Source organism: Bufo bufo, chromosome 4 (genome assembly GCF_905171765.1).
Source record: "Bufo bufo chromosome 4, aBufBuf1.1, whole genome shotgun sequence".
Classification (NCBI taxonomy): domain Eukaryota; kingdom Metazoa; phylum Chordata; class Amphibia; order Anura; family Bufonidae; genus Bufo; species Bufo bufo.
In genome coordinates, this window is record NC_053392.1 from 479635806 (window position 1) to 479651252 (window position 15447).

Sequence of the window (15447 nt, forward strand, 5' to 3'; positions counted from 1 at the left end):
TTATAGTGATATTTATGGAGTTATGTGAGGGTTTATTATTTTTTTTTTTTTTTGCGGGGTAATCTTAAATTATGTTTTTTTTTTCTACTTATATTAAGTCCCCTTGGAGGAATTGAACATGCAATCATTAGATCGTGTGTCCAATAGACTGCAGTGATATACCATTTCCGTCTATGGGACATTCAATACCGTAGGAGCCATTGCTGTAGTAGCCTCAGATCCTTCATAGGGACTGAAGCCACCACTGTGAACAAAGAGCTTTCCTGATCTCAACTCTGGGAAACAGGTTAAACCCTGGAGTACAGCACTTCCGGGGAAAGCCTCCTCACAATTGATCACAGAATCTGAGGGATTATCACTGATCAGACATTAGCCCCAGGTATCTGCTGTTTAAAACAGTAGAAACTTTTTGGCTATGGTGCCCGCTGTTTTCTGGAGTGGGCGCCATCTTTAAAGACCCGAATACTACCGTACATGTACAGTAGAGTTCAGGTAGGGATTGATATCAACTAATCCTGTTGATTTGGTCAGAACTGGACAATGAACTATGTGTTTAGCAGTGTTCTAATTTTTCCCCAATGTTTAGGAGGGAGAAGGATTAGGAAATAAGGATCAATTTGTTCTTAAGGAACATAAAATGTCTCAGTGATGTCAGACAGAGGACTATTTCCATTGAGAACACATACACACTCAGCTAAGAGCTCGGTCAAGCATCTACATATATGGGAGGTCAGGAGGAATAAGATCTTGGCCGAATTAGCTATCTAAGGTGTATGGCCAGCTGTACCCATCTAGTAAGTACAGATTTGGCATATGGGGTCTAAGTCCTATATTATGTCTCAGCCCCAGTAATACATATCACAATTGTTTGTTTCCCAAACAAAGCTACCGCCATTGCTTTTCCTTTAACAAACGGCCTTGACATGACCCCATCAAAACTATTGCTAGGGGGTAGCATGTAATGAACAAACAATGTCAGCTGTAGTGTTGCTGGTAGGTGACCTCAGGCTGTTGAATTCAAGTAGCAATTTTCAGTTGCATTTCACCAGTACAATCTCCTTCTGTGCTTGACATGTAGACGTAGAAGAAAGTGTATAATGGTCGCCTTTGTTTTACTGCCATTCAGGAGCTGGAGTGGGAGCACTCCACCACAAGGGTATTGAGCGCTGCCTTAAATAGCAATTCTGTCATTTTACTGTCCTCTCACTTTAATCATTGCCTTGTAACAAATATTTGTCCTCAATCTAGCCAAATAGCTCGTGTTATCTCTCCATTGTTGGCTCCCAGTGAAATCTGTTCTTTTAGGTAAAATGTAATGTGGCACTTACTACTGTGTTTACAGTATGTCACTCCTTATCAATGACCTGATAAAACATGTATGGATTTGACTAAATAAGCTCATTTTTCTGTTTAAATAGAGATTACATTGTCTTTTGTGTCAGATAGAATCACAAATTAAAAGAAAAATTAGAACAGAATAAATATTAACTACGGTACTTTAAATAAGACCTTTAAGCAAGGCTGTAGAGCGAGTCGGTGGTATTCACATGATCAGTTACTTTCAGGATAAGAATTATGTGATATATACATCATTCTGTGCATCCTGAAATTTTCTTACATTATACCTATTAATTGGACATACAAAATAGAGTCTAGCTTCTCAACTTCTAGTAGTTGTATCCCAGTAGGCTAGATTTTCACAAAAATCCTCCAGTGAAACTCCAGAGGTAGAAATGTTATTGTTTGAGTTGAAAGCTAATTTAGTAGATAGCTGACACATTTCGGACCATAACTATAAGTACTAGCATGGTCTGAAATGTGTCAGCTGGACTGATTTTATGGACTGCTCTGGTGCTGGAGGATTTTTGTGTAGTTGTATAACCCTAAGGCTAGGTCTACACGACGAAATTTGTCGCGCGACAGGGCACAACTACACTGCAACATTTGTCGTGCAACACTTTGTTGCACCAATGTCACGTGACAATGTTTATAATGGCAGTCTATAGTGTCGCACTGCAACATGCGACATGCTGCGACTGCGACGCGACGGTCTCAGAAAAATCCATCTCGAATGGATTTTCTGCAACTGTCGCGTCGCAGCATGTCGCATGTTTCAGTGCGACACCATAGACTGCCATTATAAAAATTGTTGCGCGACATTGGTGAAACAAAATGTCGCGCCACAAATGTCGTCGTATAGACCTAGCCTAAACGTCCAAGTCATTTATCTGGATTATACTGAATGGCATCAGAAAAGGAGACATGTGGAGTCTGGTTTGTGGCATTTGGAGGCTACATGTCATGCCTCTAGGTGGGATTTACACTGTCCTAACACCTCTTTAGGGTGCAGCACATAGTAGTATCACAACCTTGGGGTACTGTGACATAATGTATTTCGGTAGGGGATACTTGGCTTAAAAATATTGAGCAACATTAGTATAGATCACAATTCTGGTCCAACTATATGTCTGATCTGGTTCATGGGTGAGATTGTAACAAGCTTGGCCTCCCGGAAGTAGTAAGCACTTCAATCTCTTTCTAACATTTCACTATAACCAAAAAAGGAGAATATAGTGGGTTTCGTTGAGAATAAAAATGTGACCATCTATTTTCATATAGAATTTTCATATAAATATTCCATTTGTGTTTTATTTTACAGATGACTACCACTTGCCACTGGATTCTCTAACATCTGTCACAGAACATCCAAGTCCCAGAACGACAGGGGTGGATCTAAACAGGACAAATAGACATTTACGTTATTGTGGAATCAAAAATATGGAGCTCTCAGACAGTGATAGACCTGTTAGCTTTGGTTCAACTTCCTCATCTGCCTCTTCCCGGGATAGTCGCTGTTCATTTGGGAGTCGGATGACCTTAGCATCAAACAGTCACATGGGTTTGTTTCACCAGGATAAGGAAGCTGGAGCCATAAAACTAGACCTTGTTCCATCCCGTCAGTTGTCAAATGATGAACTTCGGACTAACTATATCAGAGAACCGGGCCATGGAAGTCCAAGGGAAAAATACTCTGATGAGAGAAGGACCATACCATGGAAAGAATCCAAAGGATCCGTCAAGAACTGTTCAAAAGCTGAAGTTGTGGAGCCCACCAGTCCAAAGCTCATGTATGTGGATAGAGTGGTCCAAGAAATCCTCCAAACTGAGAGGACATATGTACAAGACTTGAAAAGCATTGTTGAGGTAAGACAAAGTACATATTGGAAAATAATAATTTTAATTAAAACTATTACAGAGATGAGTTAATTCAAAACAAATCAAGTTTAACTCAAATTTTCCCAAATTTTGGATCAAATCAGAAATTTGGAAGATTTATTAAGGTTTATTAAAATGGCATCAGCCATTTTTCAGATAAGACCGAAAAGATGGAGGCTCACATGACTCCAAGCAGTGTATGTGTGTATACACACTGGCAGGCATTTGCCACCAAAAAGAAAGTTTTTCTGACAATTTTTTTTAATTTTTTTTAATTTAAAGAGGCTATTTGTTATTAACAGCAGTCATGTGTTTTCCCCTAGTCATATATGTGACTGTGACTTTAAGATTACTAATGCTGCTTTCGCATTAACGAGCATGAAAGCAGTTGCATAGAGACCTAGGATGTCATCCGCAACTGTCTAGGGCAACTGGAGCACTTTCGATTAGAGTCAGATTTATTTAAAGCAGAGTCTAAATTCAACATGGCTGTCCCTTTTTTCCCCCCTAACATCTGACAGGGAGAATTGGGATTCCGCCATACACATAAGGTACTACAAGAAAATTTAGACTAGCACATTCATATACATAGTCACAGGGGCATATCCATCATGCAAACATGGTTGCTAAAAAAAAATGGCTGCACAACTCTACACATACAAACAATAGAGCTGAGAAATAGGGATCATTCTAAATTAAAGTGGTATTATACCTACTATAGATGGAAAAATGGAAGCTCTTAGCGCACATTTTTGATCAAGCGCACATTTTGATGCCTGGTAGATGGGCCCAACACACGTTTGATCAAAAGTGTGCGCTAAGAGCTTCCATTTTTCCATCTATAGTAGGTATAATACAACTTTAATTTAGAATGATCCCCATTTCTCAGCTCTATTGTTTGTATTTGTAAAGTTGTGCAGCCATTTTTTTATCATACACATAAGATGGGGGATTAAAACAACGTTACTGTTAAGTGTATTTTACAGGCGTTATCTGAGAATTTGATATTGATGGTCTATCGTCAGGGTAAGTCATCAATAACAGATCGGCAGGGGTCCCACTCCCGACACCGCCATCGATCAGCTGTAAAGGCCGCTGTGCTCAACAGAGCTCCAGTGAGTGCCGCAGCCTGCTCACTGCTTACCAAGCACAGCGCTGTGCATTTTTTATAGTGGCTGTGCTTGGTATTGCAGCCCAGGCCAATTCACTTTAATGGGACTGAGTTGCATCTAGGCCACGTGACCAATGTAGTGATGTCACTGGCTTAGTAAAGGACCTAAGCGCTCACAGAGTGGAGCTGATGAGCGGGGCTCTTGTGTGTTGGAGCCCTTTGATCTGAAACTGATGACCTATCCAATGTGAAATTCCTGGATAACCCCTTTAGTGCCACAGTGGTCTTCAATGGAATAAATGGAATGAAACTTCTCCTGTAATGGACTAGTTCTAGAAAATACTTTGACTTGAATGTGCGTGCACTTGTCTAGGCAAATATTTTTTGAATCAATAACTTTATGGTATGTTCGATATTTTTTCTGAAAGGCCCTATTTTCTAAGTTTATTATACTGGTTTTAAATTTATAGGTCTCAAATACTGAAAGTTTCTGGGCTGTGCAGGTATTAATATTGTGACTCATGTCACAGTAATGAGCTGTACAAATATTGAACAATGAAATGAAGTGAAATCAACTTCATTGTGTTAAGCATACTGCAACCATGACCTCACTTCCAAAGAAATAAAGTACACGTGTCAAATGCGCTAGGTGATTTCCAAATTCCTGATATTGCATTGTGGGATAAAGTAGTTTTGTTCACAGGCATTGAGTGTGATGGCTTGCTATATCTTTTAACTTACATTACGCAATCCACTATGAATGACACAAGCAACACTGGCAGGAACAAATGACAATTCAGTTAAAAGAAAATTCTTTAAAGCGGTCGTCTGGAATGGAATAAATGGACAAGGAAGGGACAAAGTAAAATAAGTTATATATCAAAAAATTTTAAACCTCCTCCACGACAGCACCACTGTTCCCCGTGTTGTGTCTGGCTGCAGCAGTCATGTGCGGTACACAATCACTGACCTCAGCCGTCTTATGGCATACAAAGGATGTCATCACTGCAGCCAAGAACATGACTTCATGCCACAGCGGTACGGAGTGTTGGGGCATCGGAGGGGTTTCAAAAAGGATGACTATAACTTGTTTTATTATTTTAACACTGTCCCTGTCTTTTTATTTTTACATCTGACAACCCCTTTAAGCATATCTGTATTTAACCATGTTCCATCCTAGTCCTTGTTTACGAATATGTCCCAGTATGATATGAGAGAGCCACATGAAAACTGGTGAACGACATCTATAAAAAGTTAGTAGCTAAAAGGGGTTTTCTATTTTTAAAAAATATTTCCTTGGAAGAGACTCAAAAAATGGGGGGGTCCAAGACCTTGTGCCTCTGCTGATTAGCTGTTCTAATACACTATGTGAATAGAATATTCACATTTAAGGTAATGTGCTACGAGATCTTTTTCTGGAAGTGTCCCTTTAAGGCTACTTTTACATCTGCGTTTTTCCTTTCCGGTATTGAGATCTGTCACAGGATCTCAAAACCGAAGAAAAACTGTTTTATCCCGATTTCATTGTCAATGGGGACAAAACTGAACTGAGTTCACCAGAATGCATTCCGCTACGTTACGTTCCCATGAAACACAATGTAAGTCAATGGTGCAGGATCCGTTTTCTCGGACACAAAAGAAAACGGATCCGTTTCCCATTGACTTGCAATGGTTTTAGTGTCTGATCCGTCATGGCCATCTTAGAGATAATACAACCGGATCCAGCCGGTTGTATTATCATAACTGAAGCGTTTTTGCTGATTCATGACTGATCCAGCAAAAACGCAGATGTGAAAGTAGTCTAAGTTGTGCTGCAACAGTAGTCGGTGCGTTACATGCATCCTTCCGTAAAATTCAGGCTTATTTGGTTGAGTAAATGGACGGTCAGTTTACTCAGTTACGATACATTTACAAGCGAATACAATACATATAATGGAAATGATACTGCCGCGTACATTTTTCATTTTGGAATGAATTCATGGATAGCTGAGGAAGTAGTCCTCATCCGACCAATGGGGCAGGAAGCAATCATGGTTACAATAAAAGGCTCCGGTCAGATCTTGACTGTTTTGGTCATATGTGGATTTATGATTAGCCAAGTTCATAACTCTCCTATGGGCGGCAGAAGTGAGACATCATGACTCCATGTGTATTGCTCTGCACGTGCGGGCAAAATCGAGCTTGCTTTTTCCCACTCTGAAACCTTTTCTGGTCCTTTGCCAAATACCTAGCTCAGTGGAGCTGTAGATGTAGTTGAAGATTTGATCTCTTCTTGCTTGTAATACCAGGGTGGTCTGATGAAACTGAATGACGGGATGAAAAATGTTTTCAAGCAGTGGTAATTGCTGTACCATTAGTGGCTGTGCATTACTCTGGCCTACAAGAAATGAAGGCGGTCTATGGTGGTCCAGCTGTTTCTCAAATACACTCCCAGCGTGTTGTGCAGCCATCTTTACTGCCTTTCCTCTGATGCAGCAGCACATCCAAAAAATATCCATATGCTGTTTGAACCATTTACTTTAGGCTATTATTTCGACGTAGGCACTAAATAAAATAACAGCAAGAAACAGCCATTTGCTGCTTTTATAGTAACACCAGCATTATAGTCTAATGTAACTGGGGCTTGTATGGTGCCAGCCTGGAATGTGCACATTTTGGAAATCATAGAGTTAATCCATAAACCTTTGTCTCGCGTTCAAAGGTATTTCTTGCAAACTTATGCAAAATGATCTGACAGACTACAGTTTCCCAATCATAGACGCATAATAAGAATAATAATAGTTAGTTTTTAGGATGTAGGACCTGATAAAAAGCCACACAATAAACCTCCGATCAGCACTCCTGTCTGTATCGCTTCCTAATCCCTGATCAGGGATCGGCAACCTTTGGCACACAAGACATTTTGAAACTACAATTCCCAGAATGCTCTATTCAGTTCTATGGTTGGTAAGAGAACAGCCAAGCAAGAGTTTATGCTGGGAGATTTGGTTCCCCAACAACCCCTTCTGGTAACGCACATTTGGACCTTCACTTCCAGTACAGTGGTCCCTCAAATCACAGTATTGGTTCCAGGACGACAATATGTTCCAAAGCCCCAAAATGTCATCTAAGGTAACAGAAAATGAAGATTTGTAACTTAAAACTTTTTTTTTTTTTTTACTTTTTGTTACTGACATCACAGACTAATCAGGACCCTACACTGTTTGTTGCTTTTAGATATTTGACCAAGCAGCTGGTATGCAACAGCCAAAATGGCTCATGTAAAGGTACTGGGGATCTGGTAATCCTCAATCAGCTGACATACAGATAAACGGGGAAAGCAAAGCTGGAATACACGTTCACTGACCTCATTTACAATTCTCTGTCTCAAGTAACCAGGATTTCACCACTGGGATCAGTTTTTGTGTATTAGTCTCTGGCACCTTCATGTGAAATCTTTAATAAATACCCAACAAATTGAAAAATGCCCAATAAACAAGTAAAATGTTTTGTGTTGGTGAACGTTTAGGCCTTATTCACAAGACCGGTGTATTCACACATTCATTTTTCTAATGTACCGTGAACATTGGCTGCAAAAAATTTGGACATGTCCTTTTGTTTGTCGTTTTCATGGCCCAACAGTCTCCATACAAGTCAAGGGGGTGTCTTTCATGCCGTTTGTCAAAAAGGCATCTGTGAAAAAAGGATCGGTGACACTTTGTGTATTTTTTTTATAGTGATTATTGTAGTTTTCATGTATGTAGAGTAGTTCTGTATAGACATTGGGTGGATCTCTGTATATGTACAGTACCATAGCCATTCAAACTGTTCAATACACCGAACTAAATACTTAAAGGGGTTGTCCGGGATTAGAAAGGGGTTGTCCGGGATTAGAAAACCATGGCTGCTTTCTTCCAAAACCATTCTTCCACCACCTTTCCTGGCCCATGAGTTGTGTCTGGTATTGCAGCTTGTCTTTTTATTGGATTCAGTGGGGAAGAGTTACGATACTGCACACCACCCGTGGACAGGGGTGGTGGAGCTGTGTTTTTGTAATCCTAGAGAATTCCTTTAACGCAGTCATAATCTCTGCTCTCAAGACCGAAATACACCATTTGTCACGAATAAGAAGAGTACACATTGAAGAAACAAAGTTTTATACAGGGTGGGCCATTTATATGGATACACCTTAATAAACTGGGAATGGTTGGTGATATTAAATTCCTGTTTGTGGCACATTAGTATATGTGAGGGGGGGGGAAACTTTTCAAGATGGGTGGTGACCATGGCGGCCATTTAGAAGTCGGCCATTTTGAATCCAACTTTTGTTTTTTCAATAGGAAGAGGGTCATGTGACACATCAAACTTATTGGGAATTTCACACGAAAAACAATGGTGTGCTTGGTTTTAACGTAACTTTATTCTTTCATGAGTTATTTACAAGTTTCTGACCACTTATAAAATGTGTTCAATGTGCTGCCCATTGTGTTGGATTGTCAATGCAACCCTCTTCTCCCACTCTTCACACACTGATAGCAACACCGCAGGTGAAATGCTAGCACAGGCTTCCAGTATCCGTAGTTTCAGGTGCTGCACATCTCTTATCTTCACAGCATAGACAATTGCCTTCAGATGACCCCAAAGATTAAAGTCTAAGGGGGTCAGATCGGGAGACCTTGGGGGGCCATTCAACTGGCCCACGACGACCAATCCACTTTCCAGGAAACTGTTCATCTAGGAATGCTTGGACCTGACACCCATAATGTGGTGGTGCACCATCTTGCTGGAAAAACTCAGGGAACGTGCCAGCTTCAGTGCATAAAGAGGGAAACACATCATCATGTAGCAATTTCGCATATCCAGTGGCCTTGAGGTTTCCATTGATGAAGAATGGCCCCACTATCTTTGTACCCCATATACCACACCATACCATCAATTTTTTTGTTCCAACAGTCTTGGAGGGATCTATCCAATGTGGGTTAGTGTCAGACCAATAGCGGTGGTTTTGTTTGTTAACTTCACCATTCACATAAAAGTTTGCCTCATCACTGAACAAAATCTTCTGTGTAAACTAAGGGTCCTGTTTCAATTTTTGTTTTGCCCATTCTGCAAATTCAGTGCGCCGATCTGGGTCATCCTCGTTGAGATGCTGCAGTAGCTGGAGTTTGTAAGGGTGCCATTTGTGAGTAGCTAATATCCGCCGAAGGGATGTTCGACTAATGCCACTCTCCAGTGACATGCGGTGAGTGCTACGCTGTGGGCTCTTGCTGAATGAAGCTAGGACAGCCACTGATGTTTCTTCATTAGAGACAGATTTCATGGCTCCACATTTTGGCAAGTCCAACACTGAACCAGTTTCACGAAACTTAGCAAGCAGTTTGCTAACTGTAGCATGGGAGATGGGTGGTCTCGTAGGGTGTCTTGCATTGAAATCTGCTGCAATGACCCGGTTACTGCGTTCACCAGACATCAACACAATTTCTATCCGCTCCTCACGTGTTAACCTCGGCGACATGTCAATGGCTGTAAACAAAGAGAAACTTGTAAATAACTCATGAAAGAATAAAGTTACATTAAAACCAAGCACACCATTGTTTTTCGTGTGAAATTCCCAATAAGTTTGATGTGTCACATGACCCTCTTCCTATTCAAAAAACGAAAGTTGGATTCAAAATGGCCGACTTCAAAATGGCCACCATGGTCACCACCCATCTTGAAAAGTTTCCCCCCTCATATACACTAATGTGCCACAAACAGGAAGTTAATATCACCAACCATTCCCATTTTATTAAGGTGTATCCATATAAATGGCCTACCCTGTATAATAATTTTAATCAAAATCCTATTACAAAGTTTATTTATTTTATTTATTTTTTTCATTTAAGACATTGGGGCAATAAAATGAAATTAGTCGTCATGGTGGACCGAGCCTTTAGGCCAGTGGTGGGCAACCTTTTTTTTCAACTGAGCCAAATCTCGCCAAAACCACGATTGAAATTTATTTTGAGAGCCACATTTTTAAAACCGAAAATACATAGGATGGTACACTGTTTTTAGTTTCAATAAGTTTTTATTGAGAATATTGTGCATGCAAGTATCCACATAGGTCGGGTACTGTGGGACTCTTTGCACCGGCCCTGTCACGTGGACGTGACCAGAGCCTGTGCAAGGATTTTTTGGCAACACAAGCGAAGCTACATCTCGGTGACCCCCTTCTCCCACCGCCCCGCCCGCAGCTCACCTGGTCCTGGTTCTGTCTGCAGCAGCTGGCTTCTCCTCTGTGTGGTCCTGATATCTTCGATCTGGTTTGAGGACTGTACTTTTCGCCCTATAAGATGCACATAGGTTTTAGAGGAGTATAATCAGAAACAATATTTTCCATTATACCTCAGGTCAGACCACCAATCAGACCCCCAATGTTAATCATACCTCAGATCAGCCCCCTATATCAGCAGTCAGCACCCCATCCATCATGCCCATGTCAGCCCCCATCCATCATGCCCCCATGTCAGCCGTCATGCCCCTATGTCAGCCGTCAACCCCCCATGTCAGCACCCCATCTATCATGCCCATGTCAGCCGTCAGCACCCCATCCATCATGCCCATGTCAGCCGTCAGCACCCCATCCATCATGCCCATGTCAGCCGTCAGCACCCCATCCATCATGCCCATGTCAGCCGTCAGCACCCCATCATGCCCATGTCAGCCCCCATCCATCATTACCCCCCATGTCAGCCATCAGCCCCCCATGTCAGCCATCATGCCCCCCATGTCAGCCGTCAGCACCCCATCCATCATGCCCATGTCAGCTGTCAGCCCCCATCCATCATGCCCCCCATGTCAGCCGTCATGCCCCTATGTCAGCCGTCAGCACCCCATGTCAGCCGTCAGCCATCAGCCCCCCATGTCAGCACTCCATCCATCATGTCCATGTCAGCCGTCAGCCCCCATCCATCATGCCCCCCATGTCAGCCATCATGACCTTATGTCAGCCGTCAGCACCCAATGTCAGCACCCCATCCATCATGCCCATGTCAGCCGTCAGCACCCCATCTATCATGCCCATGTCAGCCATCAGCACCCCATCATGCCCATGTCAGCCCCCATCCATCATTACCCCCCATGTCAGCCATCAGCCCCCCATGTCAGCCATCATGCCCCCCATGTCAGCCGTCAGCACCCCATCCATCATGCCCATGTCAGCTGTCAGCCCCCATCCATCATGCCCCCCATGTCAGCCGTCATGCCCCTATGTCAGCCGTCAGCACCCCATGTCAGCCGTCAGCCATCAGCCCCCCATGTCAGCACTCCATCCATCATGTCCATGTCAGCCGTCAGCCCCCATCCATCATGCCCCCCATGTCAGCCATCATGACCTTATGTCAGCCGTCAGCCCCCCATGTCAGCACCCCATCCATCATGCCCATGTCAGCCGTCAGCACCCCATCCATCATGCCCATGTCAGCCGTCAGCACCCATCCATCATTACTCCCATGTCAGCCATCATGCCCCCCATGACAGCCGTCAGCCCCCATCCATTATGCTCCCTAATGGGGGACAATGTTGGAGTCTGCACCATCGGGGGGGTGACATGATGAGGGACAATGTTGAAGTCGGTACCTGATATATCACTGGGGTCTGGCTGGAGTGGGGTCGGTCTGGTCCTGGCTCCAATCTCAGCTGGCTCTGCCTTAAGGTGTCTTCTCCAGAGTCCAGACTAGAGTCCAGCAGGGTCGGCCAAGTTCCAACAAGTCGTGCCTCAGTGTTACTCTGTGACTGTGTTCTTCTGCTGCCAGCCTGGAGGGGCAGCTTTTACAGGTCATAGCAGACAGAGCAGCTCCGCCTCCTCGCCTCCCTCCGCCGCGGCCCCACTGACAGTCAGTGACGCCTCCTTTGGCCTGAGCGCCGCACGGCACACATGTAGGCAGGACAGCCGCAGGCTGCCGCCCCCGAGAGGAGGGAGGGGAGCGGGCGCCGGGCACACAGAACAGTGCTCCAGACTAAAAAAAAATTCCAAGTAGCCATTGGCTCCTGAACTGAAAAATTTAGGAGCCAAATCAAATTTTTAGTTGCCAAATCGAAACTGAATCAAAATTTTGGTATCGTGACAACGCTACGCCGATCAGATCGGCGTAGGGTTGTTTTGAAACCAAAATTTTGATTCGCTTTCGTCACCATAAAAAAGTATTGTGATACTCAATACCGTGCAAAAAAAAAAAAACAACAAAAAAAGCTGTGTGCATTTCGCATTTTATGAAACATTCGGCCCATAATAGAACAGTCCTATGCTATTTTTTGGGGTGACAAGGTGACTAAAAAGGCTATGTAATATGTTTATTTATTTATTGTTTATATATTTTATATGTAAAATTGGGAAAGGGGGGATTTAAACTTAATATTTTAAAGTACTTTCACATTAGCGTTTTTCATTTCCGGCACTGAGTTCCGTCACAGGGGCTCTATACCGGAAAATAACTGATCAGTTTTATCCCCATGCATTCTGAATGGAGAGTAATCCGTTCAGGATGCATCAGGATGTCTTCAGTTCAGTCATTTTGACTGATCAGGCAAAAGATAAAACCGTAGCATGCTACGGTTTTATCTCCGGCGAAAAAAAATGAAGATTTGCCTGAATGCCGGCTCCGGCATTTTTCCCCATAGGAATGTATTAGTGCTGGATCCGGCATTCAAAATACCGGAATGCACCCGCACTAAATCCGGACCCATTCACTTCTATGGGGCTGTGCACATGAGCGGTGATTTTCACACATCACTTGTGCGTTGCGTGAAAATCGCAGCATGCTCTGTTGTGCGTTTTTCGCGCAACGCAGGCCCCATAGAAGTTAATGGGGCTGTGTGAAAATCGCAAGCAAGTGCGATTTTCACGCATGGTTCCTAGGATGAAAGTCTATTCACTGTATTATTTTCCCTTATAACATGGTTATAAGGGAAAATAATAGCATTCTGAATACAGAATGCTTAGTACAAGGTCAATATAATAAACATTGGTGGCGCAGTGCGCCCCCCCATCACCCCAATATAATAAACATTGGTGGTGCAGTGCGCCCCCCTCAATATAATAAACATTGGTGGCGCAGTGCGCCCCCCCCCATCACCCCAATATAATAAACATTGGTGGCGCAGTGCGCCCCCCCTCAATATAATAAACATTGGTGGCGCAGTGCGCCCCCCCATCACCCCAATATAATAAACATTGGTGGCGCAGTGCGCCCCCCCTCAATATAATAAACATTGGTGGCGCAGTGCGCCCCCCCCATCACCCCAGTATAATAAACATTGGTGGCGCAGTGCGCCCCCCCCATCACCCCAATATAATAAACATTGGTGGCGCAGTGCGCCCCCCCAACACCCCAGTATAATAAACATTGGTGGCGCAGTGCGCCCCCCCCATCACCCCAATATAATAAACATTGGTGGCGCAGTGCGCCCCCCCTCAATATAATAAACATTGGTGGCGCAGTGGGCAGTGCCAATGAGGGTTAAAAAATAAAAAAATAATTAACTCACCTCCTCCAATTGATCGTCTCCTGTTCTTACTTCTTTCTAGTTTCTTCAGGACGCAGGACCTGTGGTGACATCACTGTGCTCATCACATGATCCATCACCATGGTAATGGGCCATGTGATGAGCTCAGTGACGTCACCACAGGTCCTGAAGAAACTAGAAAGAAGTAAGAACAGGAGACCGGCAGCTACCTGATCAACTGGAGGAGGTGAGTTAATTTTCTTTTATTATTTTTAACCCTCATTGGCACTTCCCACTGTGCCACCAACGTTTATTATACTGGGGGAGGGGGGGCGCACTGTGCCACCAACGTTTATTATACTGGGGGGGGGGGGGGGGCGCACTGTGCCACCAACGTTTATTATACTGGGGGGGGGGGTGGCGCACTGTGCCACCAACGTTTATTATACTGGGGGGGGGGGGGCACTGTGCCACCAACGTTTATTATACTGGGGGGGGGGGGGCACTGTGCCACCAACGTTTCTTATACAAATACAGGAGGCGGGTGCCGGAATCAAATAGCCGGCACCCGACCTTTGTGACAGGGAGCTGCGATCAGCGGCAGTTAACCCCTCAGGTACCGCACCTGAAGGGTTAACTCAACTGCAGCGGATCGCAGCTCCCTGTCACAGAGGTCGGGTGCCGGCTATTTGATTCCGGCACCCGCCTCCTGTATTTGTATTAACAGGTCAGTTTTCTTCATTGGTGGCGCAGTGGCCACAGCCCCTCCCCTCCTCCTCCTGCCTCTTCTTATTGGCAGCGGCGGGGACAGCAGCAGCACAGGGGGGAGGGAGAGACTCCTCCTGCGCTGCTGAGAACGATCATCTCCTGTGCCCGCCGCTGTATTGAGCAGAGCTGCGGCGGCGGGTCTAGTCGCTAATGGCATCTGGAGCCCTGCAGAAGAGCCGCATTAAAGTGTGTAAAGAGCCGCATGTGGCTCGCGAGCCGCGGCTTGCCGACCACTGCTTTAGGCGAATAATACAATTAGGATTCCTCTAGAAAAGTGAAATTGCAAGTTTAAAGAATTGACAGTAAAAAGTTTACTAACTGACCATAAAAACAAGACAGCTGTTCAGGTGAAGGGTCACAATGTAGGTCAGGCGTGGGCAAGACGAAGAGTGCTTTATTAGGCTATGGCTATAAGCTAGGCTTTTTCAATACTGTGGGAAACATTTTAAAAATGAAAAAACTTTTACAAAGGGTAAAGGTCATGGAAATCTTACACGACTATATCCTGGGGTCGTATGGAATTAGCAGGACATCAATATCTTTAGTCAAGAACTTGAAGAATCAAGACATATACTAAAGGAAACAAAAAGTAAGCCAAATCACGCACATAAAATAAAGATTGTAGATATTAGTTTACAATGACTCCCTATAAATTCGATAGCTGGCAGCTATGCGTCCTGACTCTCCCATACACACTCATAGTCCATTCGTCCCATGTGTCCTTAATGGGCAGAGGGGAGTAAGACACTGCCAGACACATTTGGCAGTAGCTTATCTACCCTGAGAACGAAAGGATCGGGCATTTAACTTCAATATGCCCTATCCTTCTTTCCTGCATATCATCTGTTGGGCTACAGTCGAGGCCCTCATACTCCTAACAAAGGACA

At 43.9% G+C, this 15447-nt stretch overlaps 1 protein-coding gene across 4 annotated transcripts in view; it reads left to right on the plus strand.

Annotated features, from left to right (window-relative positions):
• PLEKHG1 (pleckstrin homology and RhoGEF domain containing G1) overlaps window positions 1–15447 on the plus strand; it is a 306576-nt gene that overhangs the window by 219655 nt on the left and 71474 nt on the right. For all 4 annotated transcript variants that reach the window (XM_040429518.1, XM_040429517.1, XM_040429520.1 and 1 more), the window contains one exon: window positions 2660–3204. In XM_040429518.1, coding sequence (XP_040285452.1) covers window positions 2779–3204 — 426 coding nt within the window. In that variant the 5' untranslated portion in view covers window positions 2660–2778. The remainder of the gene's footprint in view (window positions 1–2659; window positions 3205–15447) is intronic.